Source organism: Aethalodelphis obliquidens, unplaced genomic scaffold (genome assembly GCF_003676395.1).
Source record: "Aethalodelphis obliquidens isolate GAN/ISIS:26980383/991018 unplaced genomic scaffold, ASM367639v1 scaffold1, whole genome shotgun sequence".
Lineage (NCBI taxonomy): Eukaryota > Metazoa > Chordata > Mammalia > Artiodactyla > Delphinidae > Aethalodelphis > Aethalodelphis obliquidens.
Genome location: NW_020837945.1, coordinates 5182572 through 5210113, shown reverse-complemented (window position 1 = coordinate 5210113; position 27542 = coordinate 5182572). Strand labels below are relative to the sequence as shown.

Sequence of the window (27542 nt, the reverse complement as noted above, 5' to 3'; positions counted from 1 at the left end):
CCTATTTTGGACACTTCACGTAAATGGCATCCTATGATATATGGTCATTTGTGCCAGGTTTCTTTCACTTAGAATGCTTTCAAGGTTTATCCATGTTGTAGAATATATTGCTACTTCATGTGTCCGTAGGACTGAATCATATTCTATTATATGATATACTACATTTTGTTTATCCATATACCAGTTGATGGACCTTTGAGTTGTTTTCACTTTTTGGCTGTTGTGGATAGTGCTGCTTTAAACATTCATGTACGAGTTTCTGTGTTGACATATGTTTTTATTTATCTTAGGTATATACATAGGAGTGGAATTGTTGGGTCATACGGTGACTGTATGTTTAACTTTTTGAGGAACTGCTAAACTGCTATCTAAAGCACCTGACCATTTTACATTCCCACCAGTAACGTACAGTGTTCCAATTTCTCCACATCCTTGCTAACATGTCTGTTTTTTTTGTTTTGTTTTTTACCATCCTTGTGGCTATGAAGTGGTATCTTATTGTGGTTTTGATTTGCATTTCTCTATGACTAATGATGTTGAGCATCTTTTCATGTGCTTAGTGGTCATCTGTGTCTTCTTTAGATAAAAGTCTTATCGAATCCTTTGTCCATCATTTTAATTGGGTTATTTGTGTTTTTATTGTTGTGTTGTAAGAGTTCTAGATGCAAGTATCCTATTAGATATACGATTCACAAATATTTTTACACATACTCCAAGCTGTCTTTTCATTTTCTTGATGCACGAGTGCTTTTATTTTTATAAAGTCCAAATTATGTAATTTTTCTCATGTCACTGACATAAAAATTTACTCCAATATTTTACTCTGAAAGTTTTATAGTTTTAGCTGTTGCATTAAGTCTATTATCTGTTTTGAGTTAGTTTTTGTATATGGTGTGAGGTGGGGATCCAACTTTATTCCTATGTTTTGGGTGATTTATATGTTTATACTAATTCATTTCATGCCCATAACAACAGTCTGAGATGACTGGAGAACTAAATAACTAAAACACATAAAGCTTATGTAACTTGTCCAAGGTACACAGCTAGCAATTAGCAGAGCTAACCAGGAAGTTTGACTTGAGATCTCATTTTCTTAAATATCTTTCCCTCAAATGAAATTGTTATTTCAGAAAGTAAGGACAGGATGAAATGCTCAATGAATGATGTTAGGACAACTGACTAACCATGTGTGGAAAACATATAAGCTCTGACTTACAATTTACATTACAATAAATTCTCCCTGAAGGGAGAGCCAGTAATGACTAAAGTAGATTAAACAATATGCAATCTGCTGAGAGAGAAAAATGATGGAAGGAAAATGATCCAAGTACCAGAAATCTTGATATTGGGACAGTATCAAGTGGGTTAACATATGTGTCCTAGAATAAGAGGCAAGAAAGAATAGGACAAAAAAAAAAAAAAAAAAAAAGAGAATTACTGGAAAAAACGATGGTTGTAAACACCTCAGGTTTGAAGAAAGATATCAGCTTAAAGGTCCAAGGAACTCCTCAATCCAAATCTACACAAATATAAAGGAAACAACGCTCAGGTACATCATAGTCACACTCTGAAATCCCAAGAGAAAGAAAATCTTAAAAGCGGCCAAACAAAAATGACTCATTAAGTATAGGGGTGGTGACCCTGAACTGACACTAATTTTTAAAGGAACCAAAAGACTACCCTGGCCCAACGATCAGGGTAGGGGCTGTTTTTAGGTCAGGGAATCAGTGTGTTTTGGTTTAGGGCCAGCTTACAGTGGACATAACAAATCTTCAAATTCATCTTGTGGTTATTTCCTCAGTTCCAGGATGTTTACTTGGAATAGATAAACCCAGTAACCAGCAAAATAAATACCCACATGGTTCTCAAACTGTTGAGTGAGGTCTATCATGATAGGAAAGGGTGGTGGAAACCACTAGCACTGCTTCTTGCTATCAGCTTAGTAAACTAGAAGCAAGAGTGCAAATCTGGACAGACTGCAGAAATGTGTACCAGGTGAACTGGGGAAGTAGGTGGGGTTGGGGTGGGGACGGAGACTCAGGAGAGAAGGAGAGCTGGTCACGGGTGAGGGTCTCCTAAAGGAATCCTGAGCCCTAACAGCTCAGAATGGAACCTGTATGGGTTCCTGAGCAGCGCCCCTCTAACCACAGGGCATGAGAAGTAGAGTTGGAGTGAACACCTGGGACACTGTGGGAGATGCAACCTTCCCAGTCTCCCCCTGGGACAGTGGCAACTGTTCCCACCTGCTCTGCTGGAGGCTCCCCGGCCTCTCTCTGTGCCTCCTGTAAGTCAGACATAACCTACAATTCTGAGTGTTATTGTCTGAATTAGATAAGGGTTTAGAATAAGTTGTAGCTATAGTTGTTATAATGCTTTCCCTCTGCTCAAAATCCTCCAGTGGCATTTTATCATATTTAAAATCAAGTCCAAAGTTTGACCATGGATCTAGCCCCTGCCTAGCTCTATGGCCTCATTTTGTTCATTGCACTCCGAGCGCAATGGTTTCCCCACTAGTTCTCAGATGTAACCCACTTCTACCTCGAAACTTTGCACTTGCCATTCCATCTGCCTGGGCTGCTCTCTCTGAGCATGTGCACACCTTGCTTCCTTACTTCATTCTGTTCTCTGCAGGGCATTATGTTACATCCCCATCTGCATGTCCTTCTCCCCATGGGGATGTATGCTTCATGCCGGTAACCTTGTTCAAGGAATAAGCAGTGTCTAGTACAGTCCCTGATCTCAGGTGATACTCAGTGAATACTGCTGATTGGATAAGTGAACAGATCTGACAAGAGGCAGCTGGGGGACCAAGAGGGGCTCCTGTGGGTCACTAGGCAGTGATCCCATGGCCAGAGACCAGATGGGACTGTAGGCATCTCAGTGGATGCCAGCACGGAGGGTGACAGATAACTGAGGACCCACAGCACTGATGCCACCCCCCCAGGAGGCCATGGGAGAGGAAAGATCTTAAATCAACGGAGAAACGTAGAAATAGCAGAGATTACCTCAAACTGGCAGAAATAACTTTTCAGTTGCTGGGTAGAAGGGGGCCTCCAAACAGAAGAAGGAAAAAGACGTAAGTAAGTAAGGGGAGAAAATACACATTCTTTCCCTCGGAGGAATGCCGGCCCCAGTAACATTGAAGAAATGCTGCTGGTATTCACCACTCTCCCTCCACCAGGTACCGACCTCCCTGCTCTGGGATGTGCCCGAGGCCTTCGGGTTGCCACTGACCCTCAGCTGTCATTCCTCCACAGACCTCTCTTACCCCAACCCAGAGAATCATGCTATGAATGCCAATTTGCATGGGGTTCCTCAACCCAAATAAGACTCCTCAACCTCTCAGGGGCATTGAGCTCAGCCTGACTTGCTGGGGGGAGCAGTATGATTGAGCTGAGCCCCATTACCTGCTGATGATCTGTCCACTTCCTATTTAGTTTGGATGCCTCCAGCCGCAAATAAGAAAACCCTGACCCACACCGGCTTAGACAGAAAAGCAATCAAGTAATTGGTCCTCTCACAGTGATGAATTCAGAGGCAGGGGGACTGCAAGTGCAGTAGCTTAGGGATAAATCTCAACTTTTCTGGTTTTCTTGACTCTGCCTTCCTTTATGTTTTGGTTTATCCTCAAGATGGTGCTAAAATGGTTGCCATGATAGAGTATCTGGAGGTATCACCTCCAGATAGGGCCAAGAATTAAGAGATGAACATCTCCTGCTGAGTCTACAATTAAGAATAAGGAAATCTTTTCAAAAATATCACAGAAGATTTCTTACATTTCATTGACCAAAACTGGTCACATGCCCATCCTTAAACCAATTATGCTCAAAGGGAGAAGGCTGCCCTTGGTTGGTTCAGACTAGAGTTCACATCCACTAGTGTAGACAGATTAGGATTTACCTGCTGGAGCAGGTGACCTAGCTGTGGTGTGCTTCCCTCAAACACAAGATTCTGCAAAAGATCTCTGTTATCACTGAGTGCATTTGTGTAACAAAGTACCACAGACCGGTGATTTAAAGAACAGAAATTTATTCTACCACAGTTTTGGAGGCCAGAAACCCGAAATCAAGGTTTTGGTATGGTCATGGTCCCTCTGAAGACTCTAGGGGAGAATCTTTCCTAGCCTCTTCCAGCTTCCCTTGGCTGTGGAAGCATAACTCCAATCTCTGTCTTCACAAGACTGATTCACTCCATGTCTGTGTCCAAATTTCTCCTTTTTGTATGACATCACTACTATTGGATTGAGGGCTGCACGACTCCAGTAATACCTCCTTCTAACTCATTCCCTCTGCAAAAACCCTGTTTCCAAATGAGGTCATATTTGGAGATACTAGGGGTTAGGACTTCAATATATGAATTTTAAGGGGGCACGAGTAAACACTTAACACAGAGAGGAGGGAAACTGAAATGGGGCTGGCAACAAATAGTAGCTGCTCTAGTAGCCTTCCCATCTTACAGATCCCTTCTTAACCCCAAAGACTCTTTAGCTGGGAGACTCTCAGGCTCACTGAAGAAGAGAAATGCAAACGTTTAGCTGCCCTACCTGGAAGGAGCCACCACCCAGCATTGGCATTACAGCCTCTTGGGGTCTCCCACCAGCTCACAGGTCCCCCTATGTTTTTCCATACTTCCTTTCCCATGCGTGTCCCCATCCTCTACTTCTGAACACGGACAATGCCATGAAAGCTGCAGATACTTTTGACAACTGGACTTCAGACTATGAGCGCGTGCATACGTGTAAGATATGGTCAGGGGGTTGCTGGTGGGCTCCACAATTATGAAAGTGTGTAAACTGGGTGATTTGGACTCAGGGACACCTCGTAGTCTCTGACCGGCACGGATGTGTCTCGGGCGGGGGTGTAATTCGGGAATGATGATGATGATAATAACACCAGCATTCACAGTCTCCATCTAAAGAATACCTGCTACTCGCCTGCACCCGCCTAATACCTAAGCTCTCCTGTGTGATGGCTCATGTCAGGCTCACAGAAACCCTGAGAGGAGAGAGAGGTCTGTGGTTGTCTCTGTTTCAGTAGGCTTGCACAGAGGGTGAGTCACCTGCCCCAGGGCACAGGGTTGGAAGGGGTGGAACCTCGGCAGTGTGAGTCTGGAGCCAGAATGCTGACCACAGGGGTACATGCCTTTGATTCATTTATGTTTCTTCTGCTCCAAGGCTGCAATAAGAGTGTGGACATGAAGCAAAGGTGATGAAGTATTAAAACCCAGTTTTCAGTAAAACCTAGTTTTCCACTGATTCATGCTTGTTTATTCCTCCTCAGCCCTCGTGACCCTATTGTCGTATGCTGGTCACTTCCATCCGGATGCTCTGAGATACCCTGCATGAAAAGCACGACACACAGTCTTCATTTCAGGCCATCGCGGCTGTGATTTTCTAGAACAGTCGTGCTGACCTTGTTTTGCATCAGGAATTCCTTTTTTCTTGTTTTTTTTCGGTACACGGGACTCTCACTGTTGTGGCCTCTCCCGTTGCGGAGCACAGACTCTGGACGCACAGGATCAGCGGCCATAGCTCACGGGCCCAGCCGCTCCGCGGCATGTGGGATCCTCCCGGACCGGGGCACGAACCCACGTCCCCTGCATCGGCAGGTGGACTCCCAACCACTGCGCCACCAGGGAAGCCCAGGAATCCCTTTAAAGATATAAAGCCTACAGTGTTTCTTCCCAGAAAACACACACATTTTTGCCTATGATTTCAAGGGATAGCACAATCCCACAGGATCAGCTACAACCTTCCGGGAGCCAAGGTTCTGAAGGCTTCATTTAGAAGCTCTCAAATTAAGATAATAGAGGGAAAGCAGCATTAGATTGAGATACATACAAGCAATCTTGACAGTTTAAGGAACAAAAAACCTGTAATTTAGTGTTTTTATGTAGGCAAACTTTACTCCTGCTACTTCTGTGAGCACAAAACAAAGGAAAAAAACAAGCATGTATCTCTTGTTCTTAAAGAGTGGCCTTTACAGAGTGACCAGGAGGAACCTGGGAGCACCCTGTGGAAGGGACTGAGGCCACCGCAGCCTCACTGCGGGGCAGCCCAGGCTGGCGCCCCTTCCTTCCCTTCAGAGACCACAGAGCAGTACTTCAGGTGTTCCCGCAGACACCTGTACATCCTAGAGGCAGCACATGAGGGCGGGAAGTAACAGAGGGTGGATGGACTATCGAAGGCTGTTTATGGATTCTTTTACTTTAGCGGGGGGGATGGGTTATTGTATTCCAAGCCCAACACCCACTCCGGCAATAGCAGGACATGAGGTGGCCTGAGGTCAAAGCACATTACTGAGGTCTGTCCAGAATTGGCCAAGGCCTGGGGACTGTTTGACCAAAGCTGACTCGAGCTGGTGCACATGCAGTGCACACGCATGTGTCCCCACACGGGACCCAGGGACCTGCCCAGAGGGAGACCTGAGGACCAAGGCTGGACTGGAGCCCTTGTGGGTTGGCTCCGGAAGCCAGAGATGGGGAGATGGGTTCCACAAATAACCGACTCTCCAGGGAGGCGCCTGCTCCTGGTTGATAAGGGATGCTCTCCTACACGGCTCGCGGGGATCAGAAGGGACCTGTGCGGAGCAGCAGACAAAAGAAGAGCTGCCTGGGCGTCGTGGGCCACAGATCCAAACAGAAAGATAGCAGGGTTCCTGGAGACACACAGGCTCAGACCAGCCAGGGGCAGAAAGCTGGGACGGTGAGGATGCGATTTGGGCACCTGGGAGAAGACGGCTCAACCGCCTGAAAGGTTCTGTAGTTTGGGGAACTATTTTCTTAGCACAAAAGACCACGCTCCCCAAGTGGGGAGGCTTCTTTTATTTTCCCCAAGTGGTGAGGCTTCTGCAGCCCCTGGTGGGCCTGGGGTGAGGGGTGCAGTGCTGTCACCAAAGGCCACATTTGATTGAAAGTAGAGCTCAGTTCCCCTGTCTTTCCTGCCAAAGGTCCTTAACATTTTCTGATGTTTTGGGTCCCTATTCCTGGGATGATTTTTCGTAAAGGATAAATTAGAATTGAGATAATGTAGAACCAGAAGCAAGAATACCAACAAAACCGGGAGGATTTGCACTGATTATTTTTCTGTCTCATTGATGGCTTTCCATGACCACTCCTTCCAAACTTGGTTGCCTTCTGTCTTCCCTGCCCACAGTCTCATCATGCCTGATTCCAAAAAAGGGTCGGGGGGAGGCATTCATTGTTAAGTTGCTTTATCATTAGATTAGCGAGTTTTGAAAGCATTGGAGTCGTGGTAAGAAAACTTCCCAGAGAGGAGACCCAGCCAGTGCTGAGGGGGCTATGTTCTACTTTGGTGGGAATAGGACTGAGTTGACGCCCTGCATTCAATTTGTGCCTTTTCTGGAGTTTCTTTTCTGTTCCTCCCGGAGGAGAAGGGCCGAAAAAGGGCCATTCCAGGGCGCGGCGCTGGGCTTGCCACATTTGGGAGCGCCGCCTGAAGTTGGGCGCACAGCCTCCCGCTGCCCTGCCGTTGGGCTGGTGGAGGCCGCAGCACTGCTAGGGTTGCATCAGTCTTCCTGTTTGCACTATTTCTTTTTGTGAACATGGCCCCGTCTTAAGTATTTCCAATTGAGAAACGAAACCTCAGGAAACCGAAACTTAACTAGCCGCTCTCGCTTCTGTAATTACGCTTGCTGACCCCACCCCCCGCAACCGTCCAACCAATCAGACGGCGACTAGTGTCTTTGTTCAAAAGTCAACCTGCAACTGTCCAACCAATCAGACGGCGACTAGTGTCTTTGTTCAAAAATCAACCAATCAGTACTCTACACCCCTGGAAAGCCCCGCAGAACGTCCCGAACTTGTTTGTACTTGTCTATAAAAGAGCTGAACTAAACTCCATCGGGACCTCTTAGCGTCACCGGCAACGAGTGCGCGGAGGTCCAGGTTCGAACCTGCGATAAATGACCCTTGCCGTTTGGCTTTGACTCTCGACTCTGGTGGTCTTGTGGAGGGGCCTCGCGACCTTGGGCATTTCAGTGCCAGTGCATTGTACCCAGTGTCCCCAGTGAGAACCCAACACCAGGCTCTATCAGTAGAGTTCGGATCTTTAAAATACGTGTAAAACCCAGCACCAGCCATCCTGGGCGTCTGGAGTTCTCATCTGAGAAGCTGTCTTAATTTCCTGACATGCCTTATCAGGCAGAAAGTTCTCTCCTACTGCATTTAAAAATATTTGCAGACCAGTTTTTTATTTTTTATTTTTTAATGACTTATAGAAAAGGGAGAGTCCTTACTATTCTTATGGAAAGCAGTGCAATTTCTTTTGAAACATTAAAGAAATTGTGCCTGATGTAAGCCTGGGTAGCGTCAGATGAGAAGAGCCTTGCTGCAGTGCCGGGTATAATCCCGTTACCGGTGCAGCGACATACAATCTGCTTGCAGCCAGGCACCTGCTCTGTCCCCGGCAGGTCAGAGCCAATGCTCTCCACTCCCACTTCCTCCCATTTTCTCAGTAAAAGAGCTGTACGCCAAGTGGCAGGTCTCCCATTGCCATGTGCAGAGCCTAAACGTGTCAGTTTTCGTACCCTTAACAGTCTTGCCAAGCAAATATACAAAGAATAAGCGAAAGCCATCCCTCTGTTAGCTATTGTTTTTGTTTAAATGGTATCATTTAAGCAACAGTTAGAGATACTGTATATCTTTTGTCTTCTGTTTCTATATCTCCTTATTAAATTATGTTTTTACTTTTCAGAATTTAAATATTATGATTTTTTAACATCTTTATTGGAGTATAATTGCTTTATAATGTTGTTTTAGTTCCTGCTGAAATTATGTATAAAGCCACCGGAGGGTTATCAAGAACTGGTAAAAATAACTGTTCCATAAATGTGCCTCTCTGCTAGCAGTTTGTATAGTTTGAGAGAGAGAAACTAAGACTGACAAACCCTAAGAACAGTTTTCTTTGACGAATACTCGCTTTAAATGTTTCTTTCCCTAATCCCCTCCACATAGCGGGTAGAGCATCCAAACACAGTTACCTCTTGCCTTGAGTCTTTTGATTTCTTGTATCTGCTCTCTCTGTTCTCTCTCCCTTGAGCGCCTCTGTTTACCCCCAACAATTCTATCTTTCGAAATCCACTGAACCCTTTAGGACTGAAGTCAGAGGCCATGGGTACCATTCTGTAGGCACTAATTCTCCAGGGGGTGTAAACCACGCCCTCATCTGTGCATTCCCAGTGTCCCATGCTCCATCCTGACACCAATGCGTTCTGCTGGATGGAGCTGTCCACAGCCAGGCCTGATGGACCCACAGGAGAATAAGCTCACTAAGGGCAGGGGGACATCTTTGTGGTCCCACATCCACTACCAGCATCAAAGGTATGGAAAGAGGAGATGTGGGGAAATCAAGTTCTACATTTTCAAATTCTACCCATTTTTAAAGATTTTTTCTCCTGACGTTTTCCTTAATCCGCTCAAAATGATGGTTCTGTCCTCCTTTGAAAGGCACATTTCTGCACCTTACTCCTTCCCTTGCACTATGATTAGCAGGCTGTCTCCTTTCTCAAGACATAAGCTTTCTCATTCATGAAGGTAAGGTCTATGGTTGATTGTATTTACATCCTTCATGGGGCACTGTGTCTATTAGAGCTTAGATACATATATGAGTGCGATAGAAAAAAATGCTTTATAAATTTTAAATATGTCAAAGCAATTGCAAAATACATTTCTTTTTTTGGGGAAAAATGGATCAACATGGTCAGTATTGGTCTTCAGATCTTGGGTTTCCTTAATATTTCATCAACTTAGTTATAAAAATTACGATTTCAACTTTGTATTTAAGTGATATGACAATTTGTCTTCAGATTCTTGAAAATCAGTTCCTCTGGAGTATAATATTTAGAAGTCAAATGTATGTATTGGATATGTCCACAATATATTTCAAAGCAACCTTATTTCAAAACTTTAATTTGTCTATGATATAAAAGTACACCGAATAGACAGCTTGATATTTTCACTGTCCTATTAGAAAAAATGGGTTAACTAGAATAAATTCTTAGTAAAATAGGATGGATACTAGTCTGTGTGTAGCTAGCCTTTAAATCTCTCTCTCTCTCTCACACACACACACACACACACCACTGGAATTCACTTTTAAATCCAATCTCTCTAATAAATGATACGATAGAGATCCTTGACAACCTACAGACAGCATAATTAAAATAAAAAAGAGGAAGTCTGATCAAAACCTTGTAGTCGGGAAGAAATCACAATCTATCCAGTAGCAAAGAATATAAACGGAGAAAGACGTAAGTCATTCACTTAAACTAGATGTACAACCATTTGCTAATGAGCAGTACTCGGTAGAAGTTGGTCTACTTTGGTTCTTTCTTTGGTGGTTTAGTTACCAAAGTTTAAAAATAATTTCACTATAAACTGCCCTTTCCTAAAAAATGGGTCAGCAACACAGACCCTAAGCATAGTGCTACGTGTTCTTTGTTCTTGTAGATGTGTGTGTTGATAATGAGGTTTCTGCTTTCTGGATTTCAGAAGGATCTTAAAAAGGAAATCTATGGACAAGCCAGCTTGCAGATAATAAAAAGCATGAATAGACCTCTGAAAGGAACACATCTGAGAGCGTGCACTGGGCTTTTCCACAATGAAATCAACAGGAGAGAAATGTGGATGCCAAAGGCAGGGACCCACTCATCTGCTAGTTTACCCAGAGCCTGTAGCCATGGCCAAGGGACCCATAGGCTCTGACAATCGCTGAACTTCTACCATCCTCTTTAACTATATTTTTAGGACAGGAAACCCCCAGCTGCAGCAAATCACATTTTGTTTTTGTTGTGTTTTGTTTTTAAACAGTATGCATGGAGACCACTGAAAATGGAAGCCCCCAAAGCCCTATTTAGGTAAAACGAAGTGCTCTTCTTCCTTACTTTTCACCGTGAGGTACATGGACTTGCTGACGTCCGCGCCCACATCGTTGCTGACCTTGCACAGGTAGTAGCCGCTGTCTTCTTCTACCACGTGCTTGATCAACAGAGACCCGTTGCTGAGGACCTGAATTCGGCCATTCAGGGCAATCGGTTGGAACTGGGGAACCCCAGCACCTGTAACAGAATAAAAAAGAGGAACGGTGATGCTAACATGAATAAATACAGGGAGACAATGAGCTCAAGGACACCAGACCAATGAAGGGAAGTGATGGACGCCGAACACACAACCTAGAGGACAGGCAACAGATACACCAAGAATTTTTTCTTTCCTCCGACGATGCAATTCTTGTTTATGGAGAAACATGTTTATTTAAAATGACAGTATTTCAAACTCTGAGATAAAGAGTAAGAGAACTTACAGATAGTTTCTACAATTCATCAAATTTGATGAGCGTTAAGCAGTTGATAAATTATTCACAGAAATCACAGTAGAATGACTAGAGAAGTAGACATCTCTTGTGTAACTAAATACATTTTTTGTGTCCCTAGGGACTTAATCTGCATGTAAACAAGGAGTGCTTCAGGGACAAGGCATTTGAAGACCTCACAGGATGAGCACCTCTGAGACTACAAGGAGAAAACTAATACTGCAGACTTCCCTTCTAAGTGTGGTTTATTCCAGTCTAGAAACACCATGTACAATCAGCATCATTGAATATTATTAAACAAGTCAGATCACTGCACTAAGACAGCACAAATTAAAACACTGCTCTCCTCTGAGTGCTTGCATTCAAGGAAATAGTGGCCCAGATGTGGTATGCTATGGTCATAGATGTGATGTGATCCACATAAAGGATCCATATAAAACTAATTTAGAAAATAAATTTAGAAATAATAAAACAGAGGATTAAGGCCTCGGGAGATTTCTGGGAAGATGGTAGTTGGATGAATCGGATGAATCTGCTATGTTGTTTGCCCCTCTTCTGGGACTAGGAGGGTGTGGTCCAAGCCTTGAAAGGCTGACAGAACTTCTCCATCTTCCTGGACCATTCCATCTTCCTGGAGAAAGCTCAAAGCATGGGCCAAGTGTGTGTTCTAGAGAAGAGCTGCTGGTCTGTGTGTCCCCAGAACCTACATGGGACCTGAACAGGTGGGTGGTCATCCGTTCATGCAGGAAACTTCAGACTTTGCATCTGGGGAAGTGAAATGAGAGGGGGATACACTTCCTCCTGTTGTCTCCTCCCAAACTGACCATTTACCTGTTGGTATCCCTCAGGTCACAATGGCAGAGACTGTGGCTATGCCTTCCTTTACCTATTTCAGCTCCACCAAAGAGACAAAGGAAATTAATCATGTATCTGAGGGGACCTTTCATAATGAATTACAAGGACAAGCAGAATCCCTACAACAGATGGTTTCTATCAAAACACAACTGTTAGAGAGTATATATGGAAACTTGAATTTAAAAAACAGAGTTCTATTTCTGCTGAGGATGGAGAAAGACACAAAAGAATATCACTTCCACACTAACAACAAAAAAGAGACTGTTAATCTACAAAATCATGCTTTTCTTTGAATGAATCAGAAAGTGGAAGTCACAGGCAACTGGGTAAACTTAGTTGCAAAGAATTAAAAGCCCTACAAGGAGATAAGGTACAAGTAAACAATTTCATCTTTGGGACAGGGTGAGAGGACAAGGTCCTGGGCATACAAGCAGGTAGGAAGTAAAGAACTAGAAATAAGTATAACCTACTTCAATTGCTACTCTTTCATGCATCATGACCAAAATTCAATAAAATATTATGAGATGCACAAACACGAAAGCAAGAAAAAAGAGCCAGAGAAGAAATGATCAATAGTTTTGAAATCTTGGTATGGAACTATCAGACAGGGACTTTACAACAACTATGGTTAATGCCCATAAACAGGTGGGGATTCAGAAAGAATATTAAAACTACACAAAAGAGACAGATAAATAAAATGTCAGAAACAACAAACACAATATTAGATCGAAAGAATTCCTTAAGCTAATCAGCAGATTGAACACAGCAGAGAAAATAGTGAACTTGAAACTAGATCAACAGAAATTATCCAAATCAAAACAAAAAGTGCAAAAGAGTGAAAAATACAGAACAGATTGTCCTAGAGCTCTAGAACAATATCAAATATTCTAACATTGAGTAATTATAGTTTCAAAAGGAGAAGAAAGACAGGGGCAGAAGAAATAATATTTGAAATATAGAAGACTTTAATACCACTATCACTCAGTTTGACTTAACTGACATTTATAGAATTCTACACCCTGCAGTAGCAGAATACATACTGGTTTCAAGTGCACATGGAACAGATATCCAGAAAGACAATATTTTGGGCCATAATACAAATTTCAATAGATGTTCAAAAATAAAATAATACAAATCACTTTCTAGCACCACAGAAAAACTAAAATCGAAATCAATAACAGAGATATATCTGGGAAAACCTCAAATATTTGAAACTTAAACAATACGCTTCTAAAAAAACTCATGAGTCAAAGAAGAAATCACCAGAGTAATTAGAAAAAATATATTCTGAGTTGAATAAGAATGTAAAAACAACATATCAAAATATCTGAGATGCAGCTAAAAGCAACACTTAGATGGAAGTTTGTAGCTTTAAGTGTTTGTATTGGAAAAGGAAAAAGATCACAAATCAATGATCTAAGCATCCCTCTTAAGAAGCTATTACAGGAAGAACAAATGAAACTCAAAGTAAGGAGAAGTAAGGAAACAATAAACAGGAAAACTGAAATCAGTGAAATAAAAAACAGAAAATTGTAGAGAAAATCAATAAAACCAAAAGCCAGTTCTTTGAAAAAAAAAAATACAAAAACCTCTAGCTGGACTGATCAAGAAAAGAGAAGAGACATTAGTTACAAGTAACTATAATGAAAAAGGCCATCACTGCAGTCCCTACTTGAATTAAAAGGATAATAGGAAAATATTAGGAATAACTTTGTGTCAATAAGTTTAAAAAGTTATATTAAATAGATAAATTTCTGGAAAGACACAAACTCTTAAATATCACTCAAGAAAAATTAGATAAACTTAATAGTCCTGTATCTATAAAGTTAATTTGTAGTTAACAGCTTTCCACAAAGAACAATCAAAGCCCAGACAGCTTCATTAGTGAATACTACCTAACACCTAAAGAAAAAAAATTTTTTTACACAAAGTCTTTCAGAAAATACAGGAGAATAAAACACTTTACCACTGATTTTATGAGGCCAGCAACATCTTGACACCAAAATCAAAGACCTTAGAACTAGAAACCAATATCCCAACATAGACATAAAAATCCTTAACCAGCCAAGCCAGGACTGGGAGCCAGGGGCAGGGAGCCAGCCGGGCTCTTGGACAGGCCTGGCAAGCGTAGTGGCGCAGGATCTTTGTGTACGGCCAGGTGTCAGGCCTGAGCCTCTGAGGTGGGGGAGCAGAGTTCAGGACATTGGCCCGCCAGAGACCTCCCAGACCCTCATAATATCCATCGGCCAGAGCTCTCATGGAGATCTCTGTCTCAACGCTAAGACCCAGCTCCACTCAACAACCAGCAAGTTACAGTGCTGGACACCCTATGCCAAACAACTATCAAGACAAGAACACAACCCCACCCATTAGCAGAGAGGATGTCTAAAATCATAAAGAGGTCAAAGACACCCCAAAACGCACCACTGGATGCAGCCCTGCCCACCAGAAAGACAAGATCCAGCCCCACCCATGAGAACACAGGCACCAGTCCCCTCCCCCTGGAAGCCTACACAGGCCACTGAACCAACCTTACCCACTGGGGGCAGACACCAAAAAACAACGGGAACTACGAACTTGCAGTCTGTGAAAAGGAGACCCCAAACACAGTAAGTTTACCAAAATACACAGCAGATGAAGGAGCAAAGAAAAAAGCAACCAGACCAAAGAAATGAAGAGGGAATAGGCAGTCTACCTGAAAAAGAATTCAGAGTGATGAGAGTAAAGATGATCCAAAATCTTGGAAATAGAATGGAGAAAATACAAGAAACGTTTAACAAGGATGTAGAAGAACTAAAGAGCAAACAAACAATGATGGACAACACATTAAATGCAATTAAACATTCGCTAGAAGGAATCAATAGCAGAATAACTGAGGCAAAAGAACGGATAAGTGACCTGGAAGATAAGATAGTGGAAATAACTACTGTAGAGCAGACTAAAGAAAAAAGAATGAAAAGAATTGAGAACAGTCTCAGAGACCTCTGAGACATTAAACTCACCAACATTTGAATTACAGGGGTCCCAGAAGAAGAAGAGAAAAAGAAAGGGACTGAGAAAATGTTTGAAGAGATTATAGTTGAAAACTTCCCTAATTTGGGAAAGGAAATAGTCACTAAAGTCCAGGAAGCCCAGAGAGTCCCATACAGGATAAATCCAAGGAGAAGCATGCCAAGACACATATTAATCAAACTATCAAAAATTAAATACAAAGAAAAAATATTAAAAGCAGCAAGGGAAAAGCAACAAATAACATACAAGGGAATCCCCATAAGGTAAACAGCTGACCTTTCAGCAGAAACTCTGCAAGCCAGAAGGGAGTGAGAGGACATATTTAAAGTGATGAAAGGAAAAAACCTACAACCAAGATTACTCTACACAGCAAGGATCTCATTGAGATTTGATGGAGAAATTAAAACCTTAAAAGACAAGCAAAAGCTAAGAGAATTCAGCACCACCAACCAGCTTTACAACAAATGCTAAAGGAACTTCCCTAAGCAGGAAACACGAGAGAATGAAAAGATCTACAATGACAAACCCAGAACAATTAAGAAAATGGTAATAGGAACATACATACCAATAATTATCTTAAACATAAATGGATTAAATGCTCCAACCAAATACACAGACTGGCTGAATGGATACAAAAACAAGACCCATATATATGCTGTCTACAAGAGACCCACTTCAGACCTAGGGACACATACAGACTGAAAGTGATGGGATGGAAAAAGATATTCCATGCAAATGGAAACCAAAAGAAAGCTGGAGTAGCAATTCTCAAATCAGACAAAATAGACTTTAAAATAAACTCTTACAAGAGACAAAGAGGGACACTACATAATGATCAAGAGATCAATCCAAAAAGAAGATATAACAATTGTAAATATCTATGCACCCAACACAGGAGCACCTCAATACATAAGGCAAATGATAACGGCCATAAAAGAGGAAATCGACAGTAACACAATCATCGTAGGGGACTTTAACAACCCACTTTCACCAATGGACAGATCATCCAAAATGAAAATAAATAAGGAAACACTAGCTTTAAATGACACATTAGACAAGATGGACTTAATTGATATTTATAGGACATTCCAGCCAAAAACAACAGAATACACTTTCTTCTCAAGTGCTCATGGAATATTCTACAGGATAGATCATATCTTGGGTCACATATCAAGCCTCGGTAAATTTAAGAAAATTGAAATTGTATCAAGTATCTTTTCTGACCACAATCCTATGAGACTAGGTATCAATTACAGGAAAAAAAACTGTAAAAAATACAAACAGATAGAGGCTAAACAATACGCTACTAAATAACCAAGAGATCACTGAAGAAACCGAAAAGGAAATCAAAATATACCTAGAAAAAAATGATAATAAAAACATGATTACCCAAAACCTACGGGATGCAGGAAAAACAGTTCTAAGAAGGAAGTTTATAGCAATATAATCCTACCTCAAGAAACAAGAAACATCTCAAAAAAACAACCTAACCTTACATCTAAAGCAATTAGAGAAAGAAGAACAAAAAACCCCCAAAGTTAGCAGAAGGAAAGAAATCATAAAGATCAGATCAGAAACAAATGAAAAGAAATGAAGGAAACAATAGCAAAGATCAATAAAACTAAAACGTGGTTCTCTGAGAAGATAAACAAAATTGACAGACCATTAGCCAGACTCATCAAGAAAAAAAGGGAGAGGACTCAAATCAATAGAATTAGAAATGAAAAAGGAGAAGCAACAACTGGCACTGCAGAAATTCAAAGGATCATGAGAGATTACTAAAAGCAACTCTATGCCAATAAAATGGACAACCTGGAAGAAATGGACAAATTCTTAGAAAAGCAGAACCTTCCGAGAATGAACCAGGAAGAAATAGAAAATATAAACAGACCAATCACAAACACTGAAATTGAAACTGTGATTAAAAACCTTCCAATAAAGAAAAGCTCAGGACCAGATGGCTTCACAGAAGAATTCTATCAAACATTTAGAGAAAAGCTAACACCTATCCTTCTCCATCTCATCCAAAATATAGCAGAGGGAGGAACACTCCCAAACACATTCTATGAGGTCACCATCACCCTGATACAAGAACCAGGCAAAGATGTCACAAAAAAGGAAAACTACAGACCAATATCACTGATGAACATAGATGCAAAAATCCTCAACAAAATACTAGCAAACAGAATCCAACAGAACATTAAAAGGATCATACACCATGATCAAGTGGGGTTTATCCCAGGAATGCAAGGATTCTTCAATATATGCAAATGAATTAATGTGATCAACCATATTTACAAATTGAAGGAGAAAAACCATATGATCATCTCAATAGATGCAGAAAAAGCTTTTGACAGAATTCAACACAGATTTATGACAAAAACCCTCCAGAAAGTTGGCATAGAGGGAATTTACCTCAACACAATAAAGGCCATATATGACAAACCCACAGCCAACATCATTCTCAATGGTGAAAAACTGAAACCATTTCCTCTAAGAACAGGAACAAGACACATTTGCCCACTCTCAGTACTATCAGTCAACACAGTTTTGGAAGTTTTAGCAATCAGAGAAGGAAAAGAAATAAAAGGAATCCAAATCGGAAAAGAAGAAGTAAAACTGCCACTGTTTGCAGATGACATGATACTATACATAGAGAATCCTAAAGATGCTACCAGAAAAGTACTTGAGCTAATCAATGAATTTGGTAAAGTACCAGGATACAAAATTAATGTGCAGAAATCTCTTGCATTCCTATATACCAATGATGAAAAATCTGAAAGAGAAATTAAGGAAACACTCCTATTTACCATTGTAATAAAAGAATAAAATACCTAGGAATAAACCTAACTAAGGAGACAAAAGACCTGTATGCAGAAAACTATAAGACACTGATGAAAGAAATTAAAGATGATACAGATGGAGAGATATACCATGTTCTTGGATTGGAAGAATCAATATTGTGAAAATGACTATACTACCCAAAGCAATCTACAGATTGAATGCAATACCTATCAAACTACCAATGGCATTTTTCACAGAACTAGAACAAAAAGTTGCACAATTTGTATGGAAACACAAAAGACCCCGAATAGCCAAAGCAATCTTGAGAAAGAAAAATGGAGCTGGAGGAAACAGGCTCCCAGACCACAGACTACACTACAAAGCTACAGTAATCAGGAGAGTATGGTACTGGCACAAAAACAGAAATATAGATCAATGGAACAGGATAGAAATCCCAGAGATAAACCCACACACATATGGTCACCTTATCTTCGATAAAGGAGGCAAGAATATACAATGGAGAAAAGACAGCCTCTTCAATAAGTGGTGCTAGGAAACTGGACAGCTACTTGTAAAAGAATGAAATTAGAGCACTCCCTAATGCCATATACAAAAATAAACTCAAAATGGGGTAATGACCTAAATGTAATGCCAGACACTATAAAACTCTTAGGGGAAAACATAGGCAGAACACTCTATGACATAAATCACAGCAAGATCCTTTTTGACCCACCTCCTAGAGAAATGAAAATAAAAACAAAAATAAACAAATGGGACCTAATGAAACTTCAAAGCTTATGCACAGCAAAGGAAAACATAAACAAGATGAAAAGACAACCCTCAGAAAGGGAGAAAATATTTGCAAATGAAGCAACTGACAAAGGATTAATCCCAAAATATACAAGCAGCTCATGCAGCTCAATATCAAAAAAACAAACAACCTGGGCTTCCCTGGTGGCGCAGTGGTTGAGAGTCTGCCTGCCGATTCAGGGGACACGGGTTCATGCCCCAGTCTGGGAAGATCCCACATGCCACGGAGTGGCTGGGCCCGTGAGCCATGGCCGCTGAGCCTGCGCGTCTGGAGCCTGTGTTCCGCAACGGGAGAGGCCGCAACAGTGAGAGGCCCGCATACCACAAAAAAAAAAAAAAAAAAAAAAAAAAAAAAACGCAATCCAAAAATGGGCAGAAGACCTACATAGACATTTCTCTAAAGAAGATATACAGATTGCCAATGAACACATGAAAGGATGCTCAACGTCACTAATCATTAGAGAAATGCAAATCAAAACTACAATGAGGTATCACCTCACAACAGCCAGAATGGCCATCATCAAAAACTCTACAAACAATAAATGCTGGAGAGGGTGTGGAGAAAAGGGAACCCTCTGCAACTGTTGGTGGGAATGTAAATTGATACAGCCACTATGGAGAACAGTATGGAGGTTCCTTGATAAACAAAAATAGAACTACCATACGACCCAGCAATCCCGCTACTGGGCATATACCCTGAGAAAACCATAATTCAAAAAGAGTCATGTACCACAATGTTCAATGCAGCACTATTTACAGTAGCCAGGAGATGGAAGCAACCTAAGTGTCCATCAACAGATGAATGGATAAAGATGTGGCACATATATACAATGGACTATTACTCAGCCATAAAAATAAACGAAATTGAGTTATTTGTAATGAGGTGGATGGACCTAGAGTCTGTCATACACAGTGAAGTAAGTCAGAAAGAGAAAAACAAATACCATATGCTAACACATATATATGGAATCTAAAAAAAAAAAATGGTTCTGAAGAATCTAGGGGCAGGACAGGGATAAAGATGCAGACGTAGAGAATGGACTTGAGGCCACGGGGAGGGGGAATGGTAAGCTGGGACGAAGTGAGAGAGGGGTATGGACATACATACACTACCAAATGTAAATTAGACAGGTAGTGGGAAGCAGCCACATAGCACCGGGAGATCAGCTATGTGCTTTGTGACCACCTAGAGGGAGGGTGGGAGGGAGACACAAGAGGGAGGGGATATGGGGATGGATGTATACATATAGCTGACTCACTTTGTTATACAGCAGAAACTAACACACCACTGTAAAGCAATTATACTCCAATAAAGATGTTAAAAAAAAAATCCTTAACCAAACTCTACCAAATGAGGTTTATCAATATATAAAAACAATAATACATCATGACCAAGTGAGTTTTATTCTAGGAATGCAAGGTTGGTTTCAATTCAAAAATTAGTGAATGTAATTTATCATATTAACAGACCAAAAAAGAAGCACAATATGATTACTTGAATATATACAAAGAAAAAAGAAAAAGTATTTTAGAGCTAAAGATCCTGATAAAATGTCATAGTGAGCTAGTCATAGAATGGAATTACTTGATAAAAGGTTTCAAAAGGCTTACAGTTAACATCACACTTAATTCTAAAAACCGAATTATTTTCCACCAAAGATCAAGAAAGAGACAAGAATGATTGGTCTGGTCCTTTTATGCAACATTGTTCTGAAGATTTTATCAAGAGCAATTCAAAAAGAAAATGACATAAAATCCATATGTATTAGAAAAGAAGAATATAACTGTCTTCCTTCACAGATGACATAATTATTTACATAGTTAATGAAAGAGTCTATAAAAATGTTGCTAGGATTGTAACATGTACTTAGAAAAATGTAGAAAAATGTTTTTTTTTCTAAGTAGAAAAATGGTTTCAATTTATCTTATTCAAAAAGAATTCAAAATCAGGGATGAAAAAATTTTAAAAACATAATAGTAGTTTTTAATAACTTCAATATGTTGATTTCCTCAGTATCAGCTACTGACTATTTTATAGAATGAGATGAAATGAACAAAATCATTCTTATCCTTACACCTGTTCACTCCTTGGGAATAGTCAAAAATTATCAAAATGTATAAAATGAAAAATTACAACAGAAGCATATAGATCATTTAAAACTTAATCCAGGGGCTTCCCTGGTGGCGCAGTAGTTGAGAGTCCGCCTGCCGATGCAAGGGACACGGGTTCGTGCCCTGGTCCGGGAAGACCCCACATGCCGCGGAGCGGCTGGGCCCGTGAGCCATGGCCGCTGAGCCTGCGCGTCCGGAGCCTGTGCTCCGCAATGGGAGAGGCCACAACAGTGACAGGCCCGCATAACCCCCAAATAAACTTAATCCATATGAAAGTTCACGGAAGAATTAAAGAAATGTTTGATGGATAATGAACATATCACTAAATGAATTGTTGATTTTGGAAAATAATTGATGAAAGCTATCTCCAAGTTTACCTACTGGGGTTTAAAACATGAGAATTTCAGATTAGGAATCTGTGAATTTTTGGTCAAAAATTTAAACAGTAAAAAAGTAACTTCCCTCTTTTTCTCCTCAAGATCCCATTATCTTGAGGAGAAAAGAAGGGAGTATAGCCTTCCTAATTTTTTATAAGCACATATAAAATTGTGCTTTGTCTATACAAAATGGTGTTTATTGTCCAATTACTAAGCACCTACTCTGTGGTGGATCCAAGGCAAGTAGCTATGGTTACAAAAGATGGTGGCCTCTTTGTCAGTCTCTCTTTGAGGTCAGAACCCTCACACTGGGTAAATGTGAGTGGCCATATTGTGAGCCTTCCTATGGAGAGCCTTCCATGAGGGTCTCCCCCAGCCAACCGTCTGTGAGAAGCTGAAACCTGCCAGCAGTCACCTGAGTGGGATGAACCTTGATATGACTGAATCCCTGGCCAACAGCCTGAGTGCAGTGCTGGGAGACACCTTGAAATAGAGTGCTCAGTTAAGCCATACCCAGATTCCTGCCCCACAGAGATCATAAATGTGCTTTATTACTGTTAAGCCACTAAGCTTTGGGGTAATTTGTTACACAGCCACAGATCCCCAATACACTGTGAAAAACTAGGTAATCAGGAATCCTTTTAGTTCCTCAGTTTCCTCACCTGCAAAATGGAGATAATAATAGATCCTCCTTCATAGGGCAGTGTAGGCATTTAAATTCTTAAGCTATTGTGTGACACACAGTAAGCACACACTATTGCTGTTTTTTTCTACTTTCTGCTTCTATTTATTTAATCAGTTTATGATTAGTTGACTATTTCTTTCCGACTCCACAAGACTAAGGACAATGTTGCAATGAACCTCTCTGCTTGTCAATCAATCCATCAATAGAAAGAAAGATATAGTGGTAGGAACTCCACTGGATAAATACTTGGAGTGGAATTCTGCACATCCAAGTGTTAAAATATATTGCTAAGTTGCTTAGTAAAAGAGCAATTTTATTTCCTGGGGCTGGGGTTAATTTTTTCCTCACACATGTACACTATTAATCTTTTTGATCTTCATCAATATAGTATATATCCCATTATTTTAACTTACATGGTTTTACTAACTTGTATATTTTTTGGTTGCTTTTGCTTATAGATAAGCCTGATCATCTTTTTATAAATGTATCAGTAATCTGTATTTGTTCTTTGGTGAACACTCTGTCTATATTCTTTGCTCATGGATCTATTGAACTTTGTCTTTTTCCTCTTCATTTGCCAAAGCACTTTGGTTCCTAAAAGTGATTCTATTTTCCTGTTTTACAAAATTTTATTTTTGCTTGCGTTGTTTCAATCAGGATTGGATGTTGAATATTATCAGCTACCTTTTCATCATCTATTGAGATGATCATACTTTTCTCCTATAAAAGTTTACTGTATCTTTTAAGGATCTGGTTTCATAAATTATAAAATTCCTTCTTAAGGATAATAGCTTCTTTGGGGTAAGGATAAAAAATATTATTAGAAATTAAAAATCAAAGAAAAAGCCTTTGATTTTTATTTAAGTGCTTAAATTTGGTTGACAGTTTGAAAACTCTGTAAAGGCTATTGAAAACTTTCTCAAAGTTAACAGCAAGCTGGGAGCCAGATCTAGACTACTACACACAACCTGGAAATTCAGCCAAACGTAGGATTTAAGAAATGTCTCCATAAGGCAGCAAACCAGGAAATCTGAAAATGCTATGGGATTTACAGATTCTGTAAAAATGTGTTACAAATCCCTGAGAATCTAATAAAATGCTGATAGAACGTGAGAAAGTTATAGGATCGTTCACATCAAAAACACAAATGTTTTCTTCTCCTCAAAGAATTTTCACCAGAAAAATACTTACAATATTTGACACATTTATAGTAAAGAATTACAAGATAAAATTTAGCTACATTGCTAAGCTTTCTCAATTAAATAGCTGAAAAGGATTATCTATTAACTCCTATCTTGACCGAGAGAAGCCTCTTCATTATTAAAATGTCCTCACGGAGACAGAGATAAAGTATAAGTGCAGTTGAAAACCATTAAATCTTTTTTTTCTTTCATCAGAAAATGAACGTAACTTGAAGGGATATACCATTTATAAATGTGACCATGCTTGCTAAACAGAGTAATTCATCCACCATAAGGACAACAGTCCCAGCGATGAGTACTGTTTAATTTGAGGAAAGTGGACTTGGCCATGGTTTGGTAGAATTATAGGTCATCTACTTCAGATTCATCGTTATGGAGAAGAACAAAATTTAACACAGTGCACACAATATTTCAAAATTCTGCAATCTTGTTAGCATAAGGTAAGTACTTTGCATAATTAACTAGAAGATACACTTATAGCAACCAGAAGCCATTAATTAAAACGATGTCAGTTTTCTGTGGATAGCTGGGGTCAAGTGGGGAAAATTTTAATGTTCCGTTACATGAAAAGCAAATGTTCACACATTATGTAAGGCACCCACAGACCGACTGAGTATGTTCATATTGTGTGACCTTTATTATTTATTGAAAAGATACACCTAGCAGGACTCTCAAGAACTGAGGGAGTAGGAATAGTGGAAAAAGAATAGCTGAGTATCACCAAGTGAGCCCACTTTGAAGGCAGCAACAAATATGGCCATTGTTTCATCTTTTCTTCCCTCTGAAGTCTTTGCTGATCTGAAATGAGAGCACTTGACTAAGAGTCAGCAGAATTGGGCTCCTATGTTATCTCTTAAACTTAGGAGCTCTGTCCTTGAGCAAGTAGCTTATTCTGTCTGCATCCTTAATGTCATCATATATGAAATGGGAAGGAATTCATTTACATACTATATAGATTGTTCACAAGAAAAGGAACAAGACTGCATGAATGCAAATGGGTGTCAATGTCCACATGCTAAGACCAGAAGAAGTTGGCCAATGAGCACATGCAGAGAGTCGCCTGGCTGGTGGAAGAACATTGTTTTGGAGGGGAAGAGAACAGGAAGAAGTAGATCACTTTCTACTCCCTGGGCTGCACCCAAATAATAAGCTATTCCTTCTCCCCACCAAGGAGTCAAAACACAGTCCCTTTCATCCTTATGGACAGGGCGGTGTTTTCCTGAGGAATGAGTTTGTTTTCCTTGCTCAGGGAGAGGGCCCTCTGAGAACAGTTGGTGGGCTGAAGGGAGTGAGTAGCTATAAAGATGGGTGGGGATAGGATGAAGAGAGAGCAAGTACCCAGAGAAACAGCAGGTGCACCCATTTCAGGTGTGGCCGCTGGGAAGGGAACCCTTGATCAGTGACAGAGGGCTGGGTTCTGGGTCCTGTTCCAGAGAAGAATCCCAAAGAGGACAGAGGCACAATCCTGAGACATGGGTCCAGTTCCAGGCTGGAGGGCTCTTCCCAAGCCCAAAGAAAGAAGCTTCCACACAGTACACGATGTGCACATCATGTTTTGTCTATGTGTTTGCATCAGGTATTGTCTGTTGATCTGAGCACTACTGCTGGACTTCTAAAGTCTTCCCTAAATTTCAGGGATGGGAAGCCTGAGAAGAACATTTCCCCAGCTGATTTGTCACAGTTCTGGTTTAAATTTCACCAGTGAGAGGCACTTGAATGCGATTTGGAAAGTGCAAGGAAGGAGAAATCGTCGTTCTCCTTTAGAAGCAGTAAGTCGATGCATGGGCAGATGCCAAACATCCAAGTCCGGGAGAACAAATTTCGTTCTGGAGCAGCTGGAACCACAGATGGAAGTGGCCTCTCCTGGCTCCCACTTTTGTCAAGCTCCTAAAAGGCAGCTGAATTCCTCCCATCCTTCTAAAAATACGCATGCATCTAATTCCCTGTATTAAATTCCTACTTGATAAAACACTGCACCATAACTGGGACAGCAGCAAGGTTACTTCTTTTGTAAATTTGCATATAATTATGTTCACTGTGCAATTCACTTTCTTCTTTTAATCTCTGTATGTCTATCCTGAAGAATTCTATCCAATAAAAACAACTGAACTTAGGTGGCCTAGACTGGTGCTGGCCGAGGGGTTGTTAGAATTTGGTGGTCCACTAGTTTATCATGCTCATTTCATGACTTTTACTCTGTACCTAATCTGCAAGCATCCTTTTTATCATCAAGATGGAACACTGGTCCCTTACTTATCAGAAAATGGAACCATGAACTGCCACGATTCGGCACTTGTTGATGGGACATGCGATACCAGAGGCAGTTTGAATGGCTGGACTTTGCTGATGCCACCATTGGGCTTTGCATTGGGACCATGAGCTGCGAGCCGCCCCTGCAGCTGTGTCGACCATACAAGGTTTTCAGTCACCACCTCCTTGGAGCAAGAGATGCCCAAACATTTGTCCTCAGTGTGGCTGTCGCTATCCACAAGAGGATGGTTAGAAAGTTCCTGGGGAAAGACAATGAGAAAAAGGGAAGACAGAGGAGTGGAGAAAAAGAAGGGAGGGCCAGATGGACCCCCGGGGCCATTGTCCTGGTGACTCTACCAAGGCTCGGGGTAACTGCAGTTTCCTTGGGTGGGGGTGGGGCATCTACGATGGTCCTGATGCAGCTCCCAGAGCCACGGAGACTCTGCTTATTTTAGCACAGGGAAAGGCCGCAGCTTTCCATTCCTCGTGAATTTTATTCTACCATCAAAAGGAAATACACCAATATGATGAACATTCATCTTCTCCGTTCTGCTCACCATCCTTTTCCAAGAACTCATTATTGCTCAGTGAGACCCACTGCTCCTACCTGGGAACAGACAAGCAGAGCTGCTTTTGTTGTACCTGAAGGAACCACATTTGACTTTGAAGTTGGGTTTATTTTCACCACTTACGTCACAGGGAGGTGTCACTTTCTCCTTTTTAGATTCTTTGAGCTCTTTCTCTGCATTTATTCTAGATTCATAGCTTGTCACCTATTTGCATGGGGACAAGGGACACTGGATGATAGGTGAGACTTGATAGCCTCGATGAGCCTAGTGAAGGAGTTTGGAGCGGGTGTTGCTGGAAAGACTCGAGAGGACGACTGCAGGCCCAGTAAACCAGTGAACAGAAGAGGTTGGATGCATGGGGATGGAAGCTTGGAGGCATCCTAACCCATGCAGAAAGCGGGACAGTGGTGAGTCTGGGAGCAGGCGTGGTTAGAGCTCTGGGTGTTAATCAGACAGACAGGCAGGCAGTGAGGTGAGACAGGATTAGATGACCAAGGGCCAAGCAGATGACCACGATAGAGATCCAGTTTCTAGGACAGGGGTGTGAAAGCAACACTTGGTCTGAGCAAAGGCTGTGATCTGGCATTCAAGGTCAGAGTGTAAGTGGCCACTAGGGTAAAGAAATGAAGCTAAATGCCTTGAATGCTAAAACAAGAAGGAGGCTCAGGCCCGAGGTCAGGACAAGAGTGAAACCTGCAAGGATACAGGAAATAAGATTAAGGGACCAGAGCTTAGGAAGGAACTTTGTGGGTCCAGAGACCCAAGGACAATCCTGACTGGGCCTCCCCACGGAGTTACTTCAATAGGAAACCTCCTGTTTTCCTACAGGGGAAAAGAGGAACAATCTCATTTAAGGGACTTATTATTATTTTGTTTTTTGGTCTCTTGATTGTTTGTTCCCATCTGGACTTATCTTTTGAATGGAAAGCAGGGGACCTGCAGTGGGGGCCATCTCTTGACTGCTGAGGAAGAGGTGGCTGCGGTCAACTCAGCAGGGAGGTCTGGAATTGGTTTTGGTAGAAAAAATGTCCTACAATTAACATACTTGAGAACTTGGGCTTGCCCCATGCTGCACATTCTTCATGGCATTTGGAGACATAGGCCTTGGGGATTGTGGAAGGTGCTGGGATGTCACCTTGACTGTGGGAGAGAGGATGTGGGCAGGACCAAGCGGAAGCATTCCAGGGCAAGGCCCTGAGGTAGGAGGAGGCTCCAGAAGGGTCACCTGAGCACTCCGACCAGGTGTACTGAGCACACATTTGTTTCTCAGTCTAGAATTGAGTACATTGCATGGAAATATCCAGAGAACTGTTGTGAGTGTCAGATTTTTTCCTATGGATTTCTGAACAAAGGATTGAAGTCCCTGTTGGCCCCTATAAAGAGTCTACAGCTTCTGCTAACAACCATCTGAACCTACAAGTGGATCCTCCTCCAGTTCAGATGAGACTTGGCCCTGGCCAACGACTGCAGCCCTATGAGAGATTCTGAAACAGAGCACCCAGCTAAAATGTGCCCAGACTCCTAATCCACAGAAATCATGAGATTTTTTAAGTTGCT

General features: G+C 41.4%; 1 protein-coding gene across 1 annotated transcript in view; it reads right to left on the bottom strand.

Moving 5' to 3' along the window:
• Positions 1-27542, bottom strand: part of DSCAM (DS cell adhesion molecule) — a 759198-nt gene that overhangs the window by 237256 nt on the left and 494400 nt on the right. The window contains exon 12 of the mRNA XM_027112479.1: positions 10902-11075. Coding sequence (XP_026968280.1) covers positions 10902-11075 — 174 coding nt within the window. The remainder of the gene's footprint in view (positions 1-10901; positions 11076-27542) is intronic.